Source organism: Coloeus monedula, assembly GCF_965178545.1.
Source record: "Coloeus monedula genome assembly, chromosome: 8".
In the NCBI taxonomy this organism is placed as follows: Eukaryota; Metazoa; Chordata; class Aves; order Passeriformes; family Corvidae; genus Coloeus; species Coloeus monedula.
In genome coordinates this window covers 28,037,256-28,053,172 of record NC_138788.1, presented here as the reverse complement: position 1 = coordinate 28,053,172, position 15,917 = coordinate 28,037,256, and the positions used below count along the sequence as shown (strand labels likewise).

The following is a 15,917-nucleotide window of genomic DNA, read 5'->3' as shown; positions in this document are numbered from 1 at the left end:
TTGTCATGAAAAGGGAGATCATAGTTCAAAAAACAATGTCCAACATCTGCCTTGCCAGAAAAGGGGACTGACCAAGTCTACCAGGCAAAGGAAGGAGGGGAAATAGGATGAATCTGCAAGTGTAGGGCTGACTGCCTCTCCATCCTTCCGTATGACAAATTTGAAGCTAAATAAAACAAAAGAAATAACAGAACCCAAGTGATCCTTCCCTCTACTGGCCTCCTGAGAATTACCTGATGGCAGCACTTACAGAGAGCAGCTGTTTGTAAGTGCTCTGTAGTAGTAACATTTGTATATCATTCCACAAAGACATGTTAAAGGATTTATAATACCTGTAACATGCCTTTTTGCTGACCTTTCTCAGCCTGGCTTGGTATTTATCATGGAAAGATTTTCTGAAATGATTGATGTATTTGGGTATTGTTTGTGTAACCGGACAAGGAGAAGGTGTCATGTTGTTTGCAGGAGAAGTACAAGAGCAGAGGGAAAATCACAGGTTTCCTTGGAACAAGGAACTTGTGCTATTTAAACTCATCCAGTCCTGCAAGGGAAATCTAGACATGTTAGAACATTTTTTGGTGCCAGATTGAAAAAGCTTCCTAAGGATGGCACTGCTGATGGGAAGAGAATGTCCTTCTGACATAGTATTCAGGAAGGTAACTGGATGATGAACTTTCATTCCGGGTAGGTTGCTGGGTGCAACCATGAAGTGATCCCTCAGGTAATACCAGCTGTATCATACCCATATCACACATCTTAGTATTCTCTATGCCAATAAAAGGCACCACAGACATGTTTCAGCTGCCCCAGGTGTGTCCCTTTGAGACTGGGATAAATAAAAGTCCAAGTCACTATCTCAGAACTGGGAGAGGGTTTTTCAGGTTAATTCTAATTCTAATTTCTCTGGTATCTTTGTGTTTTACTGTTGTGTTGACTGTTCATTTTTGTCCACAGTTATTCAGTTCCGTGGAGTTTGGCAGAAGATGGCTGCTGCTTCATGAGGGAGTTACACCAAACAGGTTCTACTGGTAAGACCAAAACCCTCTTCCTGGATTCCTTGAAACAACTTCCCCACGCATACTGAGGTGTTGGAATGAGGTCTTGAAGGCAATGTGTCTGAATGCAGTCTGCACTGCTGATTTGTTGAAATTTATTTAGAACTGGTATGAAAGGGGCATTATGTGTTTATGCGACATTGGAATATTGGGTCTTTGATCTAAGGGTGATGCAGAACTGAAATACACTGAATAAATAGTCTGTAGAAAGCATTGACTTAGAATTGGAGAGTAAAGAGTTCAGTCCAGTCTTGCTACAATTAAGGAACAAAGCCTGAAGTCTTGGAGTCTTGGAGGACACCAGCATTTCTGCCACAGGTAGAAATGCCATCCTGTAGTGGCTAGTGTTGTGCTTTAATTACTGTTAGACCTGCTTAGTCTAGGCAGCAATTAGTGTAGCTTTGACTTACATGGAAAAGAAAGCTGAGGGATGAAGGAGTCGCTGACCCTTTTTTTCCCTGCAAACATGGTTGTATAGTCCAAATCAAAGATATTGTTTTCTTGTGTTTTGCTGTAAATCTGTGGGACTTCTCATCAACTCCAAATGGAGGCAGTAGTCCACCTGTGAGCAGAAGTGGGCTTATGTCCTCTGAATATGCCTTTCAAGGAGAAGCTTTTGATAAAATACTCATAGTGAAATCAGGAGAAGCTGAACCCAGTGATTAAAATGAGACCAGCAGCATAGTTTCTAAACTCTAAATTTATGTCAAAAATAGGTTTTGAACACAGCAATATTCATGAGTGGTTCAGTTCAATATTTTCTTTTTATTTATAAAAGAAGGAAGAGCTCTAGGTCAAATTTACTTCTAAAGTTGAATTTATATTTGGTCTGCAAAGGATGTACCAGAGATTTTGTTTGCTGCTTCTGCTTTTTAATCCTTTCTTAGAACCTGTGTTAGCTGAAGCAAATGCAAGCTAAATTCCATTTTTAACTTCAAGCCATTTCTGTGGGAGTGTCTGTATAGACAGTCATATCACTATTTTTTTCCTGCAGAGCTCTTAAAAGGGTCTCAAAATGGCAGATGCAAATACAAAGCTCTACATGTGTTCTGGGGGTTTTTTGGCTAATAAAAGAAGATTATAGAAATACGGATATCCTGATTGGGTACCAAAATTGTAATTGCTGAAGGGGTCAGAGGGCTGAAAAGACTGTCCCTGTTCCTGGATCCCCATGTCCTGTATAGTATTCCAAACCTTTTGAAGTTTCTTGTCATTGCTTACAGTTCTGGTTTATTGTGAATTGAGCTGATGGACGCCTGCAATAAGAACAATGATGAAGTTATAATTTTCCCTTTCTGTGGAACTCAAACTTTGAAGGCCTTATAGAAACTAACAAATAAGGGAACTCAGGCTTGGAGTTTCAAAGGAAAAGAGCAAGTTAGAAGATGAAAAGATGTTCCAACCACCCATCTAATTTTCCTACAGCCATTCACAAAGCATGAAACTGCAAGCCTGTATTTTCACCTTGAACAGAATACCCCTTGCATAACACACCTCAGTGTAAGCTAGACTGCACTTCTGCTGTCAAAAGTGAAAATAATACAATTTGTAGAGACACTTGCATCTCATTCTGGCATATTTGTGATGATCATAATGACCCTAGGACAAAAAGAATGCTTTTAGCTGCAATTCTATGGACTCTGTCTGTCCTCAAACACATCCACAGTAGAAAACAGCTGTGCATGTGTGATTGAAAACACCACAGAGAGCAACACTGGGCTTTAATATGCATTTCCATTCTGTGCAGCCAGGTACCTGAGGAAAACACAGCACTGAAATGCTGAATCAGAAGGGCAGCCCTTTACACTGAATGCGTGGTCACTGTTGACTCCCCAAGCAAGAAAAGCAAAAGGGAACTGGGGTGTAAGAGTGTGTGGAAGTACAGTTGAAATCCAGATTTCTACAGCACCATATCTGTAGCAAGTGCTGGTGTACAAGCTGAGCCTTGCTCAGTGCTCTGGGATTTGTTGTTGGTTGGGCTTTTTAAATTTATAATTATATATTTTGGCTTATAAATATGCAGAGTGTAATCAATGTGAGAAGTGAGAGGACTGACTTCTTAAGAGCAGAAATAAATAGTGAAGTAAAATGTCCTGAAGTCACAACTTAAAGCAAAATATAGGGATACTCTCCTGTTCTGGTGGTTTATCTAAATCCAGTGGCTTTGAAGGGATCAACCAGGACACAGCTGTAGTGGGCAGAGAATGAGAGAAATGTTCTGATATCTGAGGAAGGTTGAGGAGTTGCTCTAGTACAGATTGCTTCCAGTACTCTCTAAGCTAGGACTTCTCTGAAATTGGAAGACACAAGGCCTCTGGCATCAGGCGTTCTTGAGGCTGCATTTAGTTACACTGCTTGTTTTGACAGGGGAGGCGCACCTGGAAGACGTCAGAAGATTTTTACATGGATTTGAATGGTTGATGAAAGCAAAGATGCATTTTCCTGATTGTTCACTGATATTTTCATCGCCATTTTAGTCTCTCATGCTGTCTTGTAAATAGCTTGTGGGTCACTCAGAGTCTTGTGAATAGACTCCACTGAGCTTGCTAGTTTTAGTTCTGAAAAGGCTCTACCTGCAAACCATGTCAGAGAAGTGGTAGTCTTTTACAGCTGCATTTCTTATATCTGTTGCCAAGAGAATTTTCTTCTTTATTTGCTTTTTTTGGCTGCTCTGTGAAAAACTTCCTCCTCCTACCACTCCAGAGAAATTTAAACCCCTGAAGAAAAACAGTCTGATGATGCTTACTACATAACTCTGATAAAACACTGTGCAGACACAACTCAGTTCCTTGTAGGTCATATGTACTTTTTATTCTTGCATCCTCTGTTTCATTAAGAGGAGTCATTAATATGGAAATAGAATACTTTTTTTTCAAAGCTCTTCTGTTCCCCTATTTCATTTTTCCACCTGCAGCTCTAAGTGATGCCCTGACATCCACACTTGCAATGAAAGAGATGTAATGTCACTCTCTGAAAGGAGCTACCAGGTGGGAGATGAGCAGATGAATTCAAACCTTTAAAATGAGAGAAGACTGGAGATTTCTTGTCTTAAAAATCCTTCACCAAAAAACAAAGTAAAACAGACGTTGAAAAAAGAGATCTGTAATTTTCTACCTCATTAAAAGGTTGTCAGGACACACTTGCGGCTGGGCAGGCTTTAGTGATGGGCTACTCTAAAACTGACACCTCTAATAATTGCTGTAATTTGGGTATCATCACATACCTGTTTGCATAATCTAGGGATGTGGAAGTGGTGTACTGAAGAAAATGTACTCCACTCAGAGAGTAAGTCGCATGTTATGTGTCAGGTGGAGACATGGAAGAATCCACACTGCATACAAGCCCAAGACACAGCAGTTCTACACTGTATCAACAATTTTCATGTTTTTTATTATTTTTCCTGCAGTTTCTTGAGATTTTGCTGTTAGATGTGCTGTGACAGCAAAATGCATGGAAGTTTTCAAGGTACTTGGTAATTCTGGAACTGTGCTCTACGAAAATACCCTAATTGCTAGGAAGGAGTATTCTAAGCAGTATTAATTCAGCAGCATAATGCAGAAACAACAAGTTAATATACATGGATTACTGCTGATAGCACAGTGTTTACTAATGTAGTTGGTATTAGGAAAAGAGAATGCAGGAGATCCTAGTTAAAAGAGTTGGATAAAGATTTAAATAGCTTTATTTAAATAGTTCTGGGTTTATTTTTGTGACAGTTGTTGGGTTTTGGTATACATTCCTATTGTGGAATTTTGCTGGTATAGATGTTGCTTTGTAGTGGATACAAATGTGAACACAAGTGGTGAATGTACTAGTTTGTAAACAAACCCGTGGGAGGCACCAGGTCAGAATAACAATTTAACAGGGAAATTAAAAGAAAAGGAAAAAAAAAATAAAGGCAGAGAACACTGGGTTAAACTGACAGAGTCAGGATACAACCTGACACCCTGTTAGGCAGGGTGGTGGTAGCAGTCTGGTAGAATGGTGGCTGCAGTCTTCTGAAGCAGTGATCCTGTAGAAGGGTCTGCTCTTCCTCAGAAGGTCCAGTGCTGGCTATGTAGCTCCTGTCCTCTGGGAATCCAGTGGAAAGGTGTCTGTGGTGTTTGGAATCTCAGATTATATCCAGGATGGGATGCTTGGTTGCTCCCTCTGGGTGGAGCATCTCACAATGGGGTAATGAGTCATGAGGCCAAGTGTTGATTAGGCTCATTAACAGAAGATAGTCCGGAGGGAGTTATCTCTGAGTCATGAGGCAGGACAATGATGGGCCATTAACAGAAGATAGTCTGGGGGGAGGAGGCAAGGAAACCCTGCCCCACCTGATTTCAACAGCTCATGAGGATGGTAATAGAATACACTGCAACCCCAGACAGAGAACCAGTTGCACTGGGAATTATGTTGCTTTTTTCTTCCATTTTTAAAGTGGTCCAGTCATCTAGTCATAGTTCAATAGTGATACTTTGTGGCTTACAAATCCAAACATCCATGACCAGTAGTTGCAGAAAGACTGCTCAAAGTGCATATAGTTCAATATGACCAAAATACAAGTGCAGACATTTGTTGGTCATTAAAAGCCAGGTTTTTATTCTGGTCCTCAAAATAAGTCATGCCTTCCACCAGAAATTATTTTCTACAAGTCAGTAAGTCAAGGCATCACAATTAGAGCTGGCCCTAAAAAAAAAAAAAAAAAAAAGGTTAAAAATCTTGTTAAAATGTCTGCAAATTTAATGTTTTTTAATCAAAATGAGACATTTTTTCTGAAAAGAATCTCATCTAATTCTGATCTGAAGCTAACCTTGAGAAACTTGGAGGGGGAGGAAAGAAATAAAATCAAATAATAAAAGTGTCTTAAAAACTAACATAAAATGAACAATAGAAAAGCCCAGCTAGCAAATTAGGTCATCAAATTACAATCATTATCTCTATCAGTGGTATTGATTTTATTTTTTTACTTATTCAAGTGTTGCACCCAGACAACCAAGTAGGGGAAATACAAAAGTAATACCACTCCATACTTCAAGAAGATCCGAGGGCTGTAATAATGAGAGGGCTGGAGCACCTCTCCTATGAGGCTGAGAGAGCTGGGATTGTTCAGTCTGGAGAAGAGAAGGCTCTGGGGAGACCTTAGAGCACCTTCCACTGCCTAAAAAGGACTACAAGAGAGCTGGAGACTGTCTTTTGTCAAGGGCATGGAGAGATAAGGGGTAATGGCTTTAAGCTGAAAAAGAGCAGGTCTAGATAAGATATTGGGAGGAAATTCTTCACTTTTGGGGTGGCGGGGCACTGGCATGGGTTGCCCAGAGAAGCTGCGGATGCCCCATCTCTGGAAGTGTTCAAGGCCAAATTGGATGGGGCTTGAGCAATCTGATTTGTGGAAGGTTTCCCTGCCCATGGCAGGAGAACTGGAACTAGATGCACTTTAGGATCCTCTCCAACCCACACCATTGATGATTTCCAGTAGGGTCATGTGTCCATGATGTTAATGATTCCCTGAAGAAATTAAAGGAGATACGTCAGTTTGGTAAGAGATGTTGCTAGGTCTTCACTCAGTCTTGTATTTTTCTGAGAATGAGAAAAAAATGGAGAATAGGAGAAGAAAATGGAGGCAACCATTGTGAAAAAAGCAGCCAACCAACCTCTCCCATCAATTAATTTAAAAATATGCACACACACTGAAAGGGAGAAAAACCTATAAGCAGCTGGGAGGACAGATGAGTAGATAGGGCTATATTTGTGTTTCTTTTATGCATAGTGGCAAAGAAAGTTAATCTTCAGAGCATAATTATAGAGTATATATATTTCCTTTTCCAGAGGAGGCTGGTGACTGTATTTTAAAAGCTCTGACTGTGTTCACTGGAGCAGCTGAAAGAGCTGAAAATCAAGGGGATGAGGTGTCAAAGCCCTGTTAAAAACTTCATTATATTCAAGCACTTGTAGCAAGCTGGGTGAACTGTCCCAGTGTTCCTGTCAGTTCTTGGCTTGGTGATATTTGCACGCCCACCCAGGTGGGCTGAGGCAATTTAAATGCCTCAGTCTCTGGGCTGTTTACAAATGATGCTGTGTATAGCTGAACAAGACCTTTTAATCACTGCAGGGCAACTGCTGGAGGCTGATGGGAAAGATGCCAATCAAAGTGCATTGTGACAGCCTGTCCAGAAAATCATCCACTTGACTTGACACACAAGCCTTATTCAGTGAGTTGAAGGGATGAAATTAAATTTAAAATCTATGTATTTCATAGCTTAAATATGGTGGTTACGGGTACATGCCAGAGAAATCCACAACAGTTTTCAGGATATCTAAATGAAGCAAATACTCATCTGAATAAGCCTTTTGGGACCGAGAAGCCTCAGTCTGATTGATGCATAGGTTGGTGTGTTTTAGTTTTCCCAATTTAGCAGATATTTCTTAAAAAATCATGCAGAGATACTTTATAAATGAGTACAGACTCCCATGAGCTTCAGCTTTTCTACATCATCCACTTTCCCTCGTTAAAGTTCTGCAGAAGTAGGCAGGCATCTTTTGGGGTCTCTCCCATCTGCCATGTATCCCTGGCAGAGGGGCCCTGAGGGCACAGGCACGGGGTTTCCCTGCCCCTGCTCAGCCTCGTTCCCATGGGTTGGTTTGTGTTCCCTGTGCGGGCAGAAGGACCCTCGGGTCCCGTGATTGCAGCAGTTCCTCAGCAGAGCCCCGGCCATGCGGCTGGAGAAATAAACATCTCTGAAACAGCTATCAAGAATCTGTCCATATATATTTCTTTTCTACGGGCCTCGTTGTCTGATACACGTGTTGCAGTTTCCCCACTGTAACAGGCATCCATCCACCATGTTCAGAGTCTTGATTTGAGGGTTAATCAGCAGCAGGAGCCTTCAGTGCTGTGCAGCACTGTGGGATGTGTGAGTCTCCAGCAGGCATTGGACTAAGCAGCTGATTTCTCTGTGTGCACCTTGAGAAGGTGAAGCAGTGCACAGTTAAGTCACCTGTGGATTTGTCTGGATCTGTGTCAGGAAGGTTGCACTGCTGTGTTCTCTTGTATGTTTAATGAGCAGCACACTGTGTTACCAGAGTTGACTTTTCACTCCTGCTCTAAATGACCTGCTGGCCTCCTCCAGAGCTGCCTGACTGGGCCACAGCACTACAAGATGCAAGAGACATGGTCTTAACACAGTAGGAAATTGTGATCCTATTAGACTGTACCAGCAGAGAAGCTGTGAATCAGGTAGGTTTGGTCCATGACATCAAGGAGGGGAGCTCAGAGACTGTAACTAGAGGGTACTTTCCTCCTCCTTTCTCTTCAAGCCAGCTTGAGTCTTGTTTCCTGCAATATATGAAAAAAAGATACAAGACTGAAGGGCTATCTTAAAATCAGGATTTAGTCCTGATAACTGAATTTTATCCACTTAGTTTAGATCCTCATTTTAAGACATTCCTCCCACCCTGTGTTACCAGCAATAGACAGCTACCTCCTGGGAATTTGCATCCATCTATTTCAGAGTTTTAGCCAAGTTTCCTCTCTGGAGCTTCCCATGGAGAGCGGTGGTGTTACAGCAGCAGGGGAGAAGGCTTTCTTTGCTAATGCCCTCAAAGCTGTGGCAGAGTGTGGAAGGGTGTGGGTCATTATGCACTAAGGCTCTAAAACTAGCCCTAAAACTAGGTGGTGAGATGGTGAGAGTAAAAGTGACTCCCCATGGCCTGAAAGTCACACCACTACCCCCGTTTACTTACTGTTGTTGGCAGCAATAGCCACCTGCTTTTCTGGGTCAGTGCTGTGGGGTGGCACAGTTGGGAGAAATTGGGCTTTGCTCACTGCACTGCTGTTTTCTATCCCTTCTAAAGAAAGTGTGACAAAGTAAAGCAAACCGTAGAATGGATCTGGCCTGGTGGCTGCCAGCTGAATTGCACCAAATTGTATGATTTCATGGGATTGGACTATGTGGGAAAGAATAGTGCAGAGATGTAACAGGGAGAAACTAATTAAATTATGGTCAGGGGAGATTTATTTGCCAGATATATAGAAATGAAGTGCTGATTTATACCTATCTGGAATCTGTCCCTGTGTTTCTAAAACATGTCAGGAGGATGTGGTTAAGAGATATTAAAGCTAGAAAGCAGTCTTTAAAGTATATTCCAGGAATAGTAAAACCTGTGAAATTTCACATAATAGGGACTGAACTAAAGAAACCACAAGAATTGCCTCCCACACTAAGCTCCCTGGTGCAGATTCACCGACCTCTGCAAGAAAAAAAAGGAACAGAGTATCTGCAAAGTCCTCATGGAGTCAATATAGCAGTAAAAGAAAAAGGAGCCTGGAGTACTCTCAGGCTCTATTTTTGTCTCTGCCACATAGCAACTGTGTGATCTTGGTCAAATCAATGAGGCCCCTGTGCTCTTGACTAATCAGTGAAGTTTATCTATAAAGCTGAGAACAAAAATTTTCCTTAGCCCCTATTTCTAACTTGGTCTGCTTGTCTTGTACTTTTCCATAGGTCTTGAACAAATCAGTACCATGCAGGGAAGGTTACTTAAAGGTTGATTGTCAAGTACTTTTGTATCTTTGGACAAAAAGTTCCCTGTTCAGTGCTACATGTTACTATTTTTATGAAAGGCAATTAGGATTTAGTGTTACAGAAGCATCAGTGGGACCAAAAAATTGATGCTACTGAGGACAACATGAGCGTCATCCACTGTTGTTGTTTTCATTCTGTTCTTTAAAACAAAACCAAAAACCTGCCATTCACTAAGTTGGAGGAAGGTGTCAATTTTTTAACATGAAGTGACAGGATATGTCCACAGGCAGTGGAGGGGCTGGTTTTGCATTGGCAAGATTTACGATAAGGGATCCGCATGAGTGCTGAGGCTAAAGGAAGATAAATCCCCAAAGGCAAATTCTACCAATAATTGAATTACAAAGCCATTATCATGTGCTGAACAAAGCAACTTTATAGCTTTATTGTGACAGGATAAAGCTTGTTAGAATATTTATGCACATAGGATAACTTTGGCATGAGGATCTCTAGGAGTACATTCCCTCTTCCATGTGATTGTTGCAGTTAGTTAGTCTTTCTGTGTAATGCGGTGTATGTGGAGATGGGGATTTGCTCAAATTGGGACTAGGAAGAAGGAATGCTGAGGGTCAGGAGACAAATATATTGCTTGTTAAGAACAAAGTCATCTGTAGAATGCAGAGGAGGGCACGTGAGCATTTTTCATGCAAAGTAGTCAAACTGGATTTTCCAAGCCATGTGTCAGTTTTCTGTTTGGCATTGCACTGCAGCCACATCTGAGCTACTCCCACTCAGCATTGATAAGCTCAAAATGGCCAGAACTGTGTGAATCTCCTTCCATCTACCTTCATAGAGATGCTGTTATGTCATTTGTCTGCCAGCCTTTGCTGCATGAACAAATCATACCTGTTCACCTCTGAAGAAGGTGAGCTACGGTCACAGGAGTCCTAATTCTGCACTTGGTCACTTCCTCTCAGACATGGGAAAGCTGCATAAGGCCTCTGTGTCCATATAAAGAATGAGGGACATCCACATTGGTTCTGTCTGTAGAAAGGACATGGTAGCATTTGGCATTCTGGGCCATTTGCACTGAAGATTCTGTAAATATCAATGTCTTTTACTGATTGTCTTAAAAGATGCTTGAGCTTGGCTGCTGTGAGCATGTATGATACAAGAAATACATATGAAAAGATTGCCATCAAGTTTCTTGTGCATACAGTCCCAAGTACAGTGTGTCTGTGTCTGAAGTCAAGCATCCAAAAGCAAAGGCACTCAAAGCTACTTTCCAGAATGCACAAATCCTTGAGATGCAGCCCTTATTGTCTGGTGTTTCGAGTTCATTGTTTATGAAAAAATAGTAGTTTGAAATTAGGTGCAGCAAGTAGAAGCTTTTGCTTTCTTCACAATGATGCCTTTTTGCAGTTCTGAGTGGTCTGACTGCCTTGCAAGCCTCATCAGTTCCCAGCATCCATAAACAATTGCTTTTGTCCCTGGAAGTGAAAAAAGATAGAAGAGGTGGAAACCCCAGGATAACAGGGTCTCTATTGAATTTTCTTGGCTCAGAGGAGCTGACAGGCCAAGGAAGCCAAGGTTTTAGAAATGTTTCAGACAGAGAAGATGGCAAGGGGTTGGTCACTACAGAAATATGCCAACTAGCATTTACTGTGCAATGGGCAGTGCCAGGCTGCTTTTGTTTAGTTCAGCCTAGTTCTAAACCAGGGGATGATTTGGGGTCTTTTCCCTGTGCTGCTTCTCACGGTGGATGTAGAATCTGCATTCAGAGCAATTACTGTGCTGCAGCCAGTGGTATCGATTTGTGAGGCTCTCAAGTGCAGATAACTACTTAGCAGGCTTGATAGTGATTAAAATTTTAGGAAGCAACTTTTTAATAGGACTGTGGGGGTCCTAAATTTTTCAAAATGTAAGCATCTGCAGTGTAAAGGCAGCGGGGTCACTGCCTTGCCCTCCCTTTGGCTTTTCTAAATCCTCCTTTTCCCAAAAGATTTTTTTTTCTTTTTCTTTTCCTTTTTCTTTTTTCAAAACATCCAGACAATTATACCAACAAAACACTAAAAGTTAATCACAAAAATACAATAGGCACCATTCAACAGAAAGAATTGCAAGGATATCCCTGGTGTCCTGAAGTTTCTGGGAGTATTACAGAAAGCCGAAGATTAAAGGGACAGACAAAGGACATGCTGGCATTTTACCACAAAGTGAAAACATAGATTGAGGCAAGAAGAAAAGTTTGTGCATATATGAGTGTTTAGTCTTTGAGAACAGATGCTGAAAGGGAAGAATGGATTTGAGAAATACGAGAAGAAAGCACTGCCAGCATAGAGAACAGAAGTTGCTCAGAATAGGGAATGGCAAATTTTGGACTGTTTATTTTTAGAGATTTCTGAGACAAATCAGTAGCTGAGTGGGCCCCAGAATGGTGTTCATCTGTAGCCCTGCTCTTTGTAGGTTGCTTGGTTTATTAGCTGTTGAACACACAGCATTTTTCCTTGTCTAGCTTGTGAAGCATTGCATTGACCACATGCACACAGTAAGTGTATGTGTAGTAAGAAGTAAGATAATGAAGTACAGTGGGCACTTGTATCAAGTTAGAAACACTGTGTTGGAGGCTTTGGTGCTGTCTTAGGCCAATCCAGCATGTAGTTTCCTTCTTCCCCATGTGAAGATTGTTATTTTTTGATCATTCTATCTTTAGTTTAAGAACCTTCCAGTCTGGTCAGGAATGCAATTTCTTTGTAATCAGTTATTAATTCTTTTTCATACTGCTGCCATGGGTTTAAACTACTTAATAATACCCAGGCTTGTAGAGGTACATTGACCTTCTCAGCTTCTAAGGATGATGTTTTTTTTCCTCCAGCCAGATGAAAAAGACAAGAAAAGCTGCTAACAGTATAGCTGCATGCTATACTGCTTGGTAGTGTTGTGATGGATTTGGTTGACATACTAAAAATTCAAGATTTCTTATATATATCCTACAGTTCTTAACACCTTTTTTCCAGTAGATGCTTTAGGAACAGATTGTCCTATGCATGTAGAAGGATATGTCTATCTTCCTACGGAGAGCGTGTTCTCAGGGGCAGTGCAACCAAAAGCACAGTATTTCTCTCCTGTATATGCTCACTGTGGTCAATATTGCATTTCTGACTATCTCTTAGGCTTTTATATGTCCTAGAGTAAATAGTAAGGCTGATGTAAGCTGTATAAAACATTTCTCAGAAAGGGGACTGCTCAGGACATTCAATTACCCCTTTAATTGCAATCCATAGCTCATCTGTAATTTGTGGTTTTAAAATTAGGTAATAAACATATTTCAGGTTGTTTTGTTTCCTGCTTTGGGACCTTTATGTGATCACATGTGGGTGTCTCTAGTGTAGTGTCCAGACATCTTAAATTCGATGGAGAAGAACAGGCCTTTCTAGGATAAATTCTTCTCATAAAGTCCTATCTAACACTGTTCAGCTGATCCACAGTGCAAAAATGCCCGTTTCACCTCTCTGCCTGCAAAGAGAGTTGAGTGAGATTAGTTCAGAGTTAAATATCTGTAATGTATAACTGGGTGAGAATGGTATTAATTTATGTGGCTTTTCAGGTGGTATGGAGGGATGTATAGAGCAATATCCCAGGTCTACCATGGAACAAGACAGCATCATCCAAAAAAAATGTGACATTACAAAAATCCTGGTCAGTAAGCATTCTCAGCAGAATCCAGATGGAAGTGATAGGTTTCTGGCTGTCAGCTCTGTACAGTTAATATTGATTTGAGCAGATGTGTATTTGTATTTTGCCTGTTCTTTACAGCTGATTGTTCATGTTGTCATTTAATATTATGGGCCTGACTGTGTCATTTAATATTATGACTGACCTTGTGCTGTCACACATAAATTAAGCCTATTATATATCAAAGCAATGAAATGTGTATTTTCTAAGGTAGGGAGAAAGATCTGGCAGATAGGAAGACATGGATATGGCTCTTGACTATACCTCAGATGTCCTACTTGACTTCAGGAATTTCCTCCTCTGGACCTTAGTTTTCATCTTTGTCATTACATTTCTAAATCGCAGGGGTTAGCAGATATCAAAAGAAAGGAAGTCCTGGAGGTTTATCACCAGTCCTGTGTCAGCCATCCTTGTTCTGTATCCCCTTGGGAAAATTGATGGCTTAATTCTGCCTTGAGTTGAAGCTTCTACAGCCCCAATACTGGCTGTTGTAGTGTGAGACTAAGCCATATGCAGGTGACTACTTTCAGGGCTTCAGGGGTCCAGATCTTTATATGCTGCTCTTAAGACACCTAAGAGTTTGATGTAAATTATGGCTCATAAAATTGCTGTCTTTGCCTGAGAAGATGCAAAAGAGGTTTTTCTGGAGGTCAGAATAGCTCTGTGAGGAGGAAACTCACAAAACACCTGAGTGAACACTCACATGCTTTAACTAGGGCAGCAGGTTCTTTGCTGGATGAACACCATTGTTGTGCTCTGAAATGACAAAATGTTCAAATTTGTGGAATATATTCCTTGTTTCTTTGGAGAGTTCACATCCCCACGGAGGTGTGTGACATCAGGAGGAGGAATGAACTGACAAAGCTGTGCTGTGTCCTCTGCAATAGCTCAGTTCCAAGTGGGCTATTCCAGTGTTCCAGTTCTAGTATTTAAAGCCCACTTAAATAAACAAGAATAGAGAGGAGATATGCCATAATGCAAACTTTGTCCTTCTGCAGTTTTTTTAGAGCTGTTTGTCACTGGCATCTGTCTATCTTGAACTGAATTGTAGCGAGCAGGCCCAGCATGGTGGTGCTAAATCTGCTGATCATGGCAGACATAATAAAAATCCCCCAGGAAAATGCTTCCTTCTCCCCATACTTGGTGTCAATTACCAGGAAGCAGAGATTTTAAGTGGAAGTTGAATGTTTAGGGGAATAACACCTTGCCATAAACTGATTAAAAATGGCTCTCCATTTATTAAAAATGAAGAAGAGGTAAAAGCAGTGCTGGCTCAGAGTGTTTTCTGAAACTTCAGTCCCTGACAAAGGAGAACAAAACCTTTCCTAGTGAATTGCTGCATGTTTTGTCAAGCAAAGGTAAGGATTAATCAGGACACAGTCTTGTTATTGTTAACATTTTTATAATAGTTATTAGTTAATGCACATGATGATTAAGCACTGGAGGTTCCTCTGATTGCAGTCAGTGGGAACTGAATTAAGGTCTAAATCACTGTTTGAATCTCTCTTCTGATTTCCTGAAAAATAATGGGGCTTTGAAGAGAACATCTAATTTGCTTATCACTGGAAATGAATGTGTGTCTTCCGTCATGCCTCTATTAACTAGGAGGTCAGGCAGCTAAAAAGAAACTGGTTGTTTAACCCTTAGCTTTAATCCGGGATTATGACTTGGATGATAGGATCAGGACCAGAAACAAGGCTGATTGTCAGAGATGCTGCTGAGGCTTCTGTACAGTGGGATTGGCACATACTGCAGTCAGTACTCCCGTAATTCAGGCTGCCCATCAAACCACTGGCCATTTGGACTCTTCCAGGGAATTGATGAGGCCAACACTGCCAGTCCAGGGGAACCTCAACAATGGAAGCAAAACTTAATTCCATAAACTCCTTACTCCTCAATGTCTTTGTTACTTGTTAATTCAGAGGGAACAAACAGTCATTTTCATTGTAATGTTTCTTTTATTAATGGAACACTGTTTTTATTAGATCAGAAGTGATAAAATGTCTCAGGATGAAATGAGTTTTTAAAAACTTCTTAATTAATGAGGGAACGTTGATCATTAAGCGTGTCAATAAAGCAAATGTGCATAAAATGTGCAATATAAAGGAACAGCTATAATTAGTATGCTGGCAAATACTATTATCTCTTCAGTTAAAGTCTTCTGTATCCCACCCTGAACTGAAATGCATCTTTCTGACCAAACCAGGAGAAACACCAAAATTTCAGGTGCCAACAAGAACAGGAACAAGTCTCCAGGTGGAAAGAAGTGAGGTAAAGACGTGATCAATAAAGAACTCATACGTACAATGACATTGATTAGATAAAATGGTAGAATTTCTTCAAAGTATTCAAGTTCATGTTAGGGAAAACTCCAAAATTCTTTCAAAATTATCAGTTCTTATTTGTGAGTATGGGTTTATGTCCAGCTAAACAGGATCTCCTTGGAAAGTAATATCTCAGCCATTCATGGTATATGTTGTTTTTAATGCCCTTGTCTCAATCTGTCTTTTACAGGTCTATGATGGGGAATGGAAGAGAGCCTGACCTTGTGCACCTGGAGGCAAGGACAGTGGATGGTCGTAAGTACATCACCTTCCAGATACTGTGGTATACTGGGCTCTCC

General features: G+C 40.8%; 1 protein-coding gene across 1 annotated transcript in view; it reads left to right on the top strand.

Annotated features, from left to right (window-relative positions):
* LOC309575411 (VPS10 domain-containing receptor SorCS1-like) overlaps nt 1-15,917 on the top strand; it is a gene marked incomplete at both ends in the record, with an annotated part of 262,002 nt that overhangs the window by 169,788 nt on the left and 76,297 nt on the right. Inside the window, 2 exons of the mRNA XM_082285827.1 lie at nt 955-1,028; nt 15,809-15,873. Of these exons, the coding sequence (XP_082141953.1) occupies nt 955-1,028; nt 15,809-15,873 (139 nt within the window). The remainder of the gene's footprint in view (nt 1-954; nt 1,029-15,808; nt 15,874-15,917) is intronic.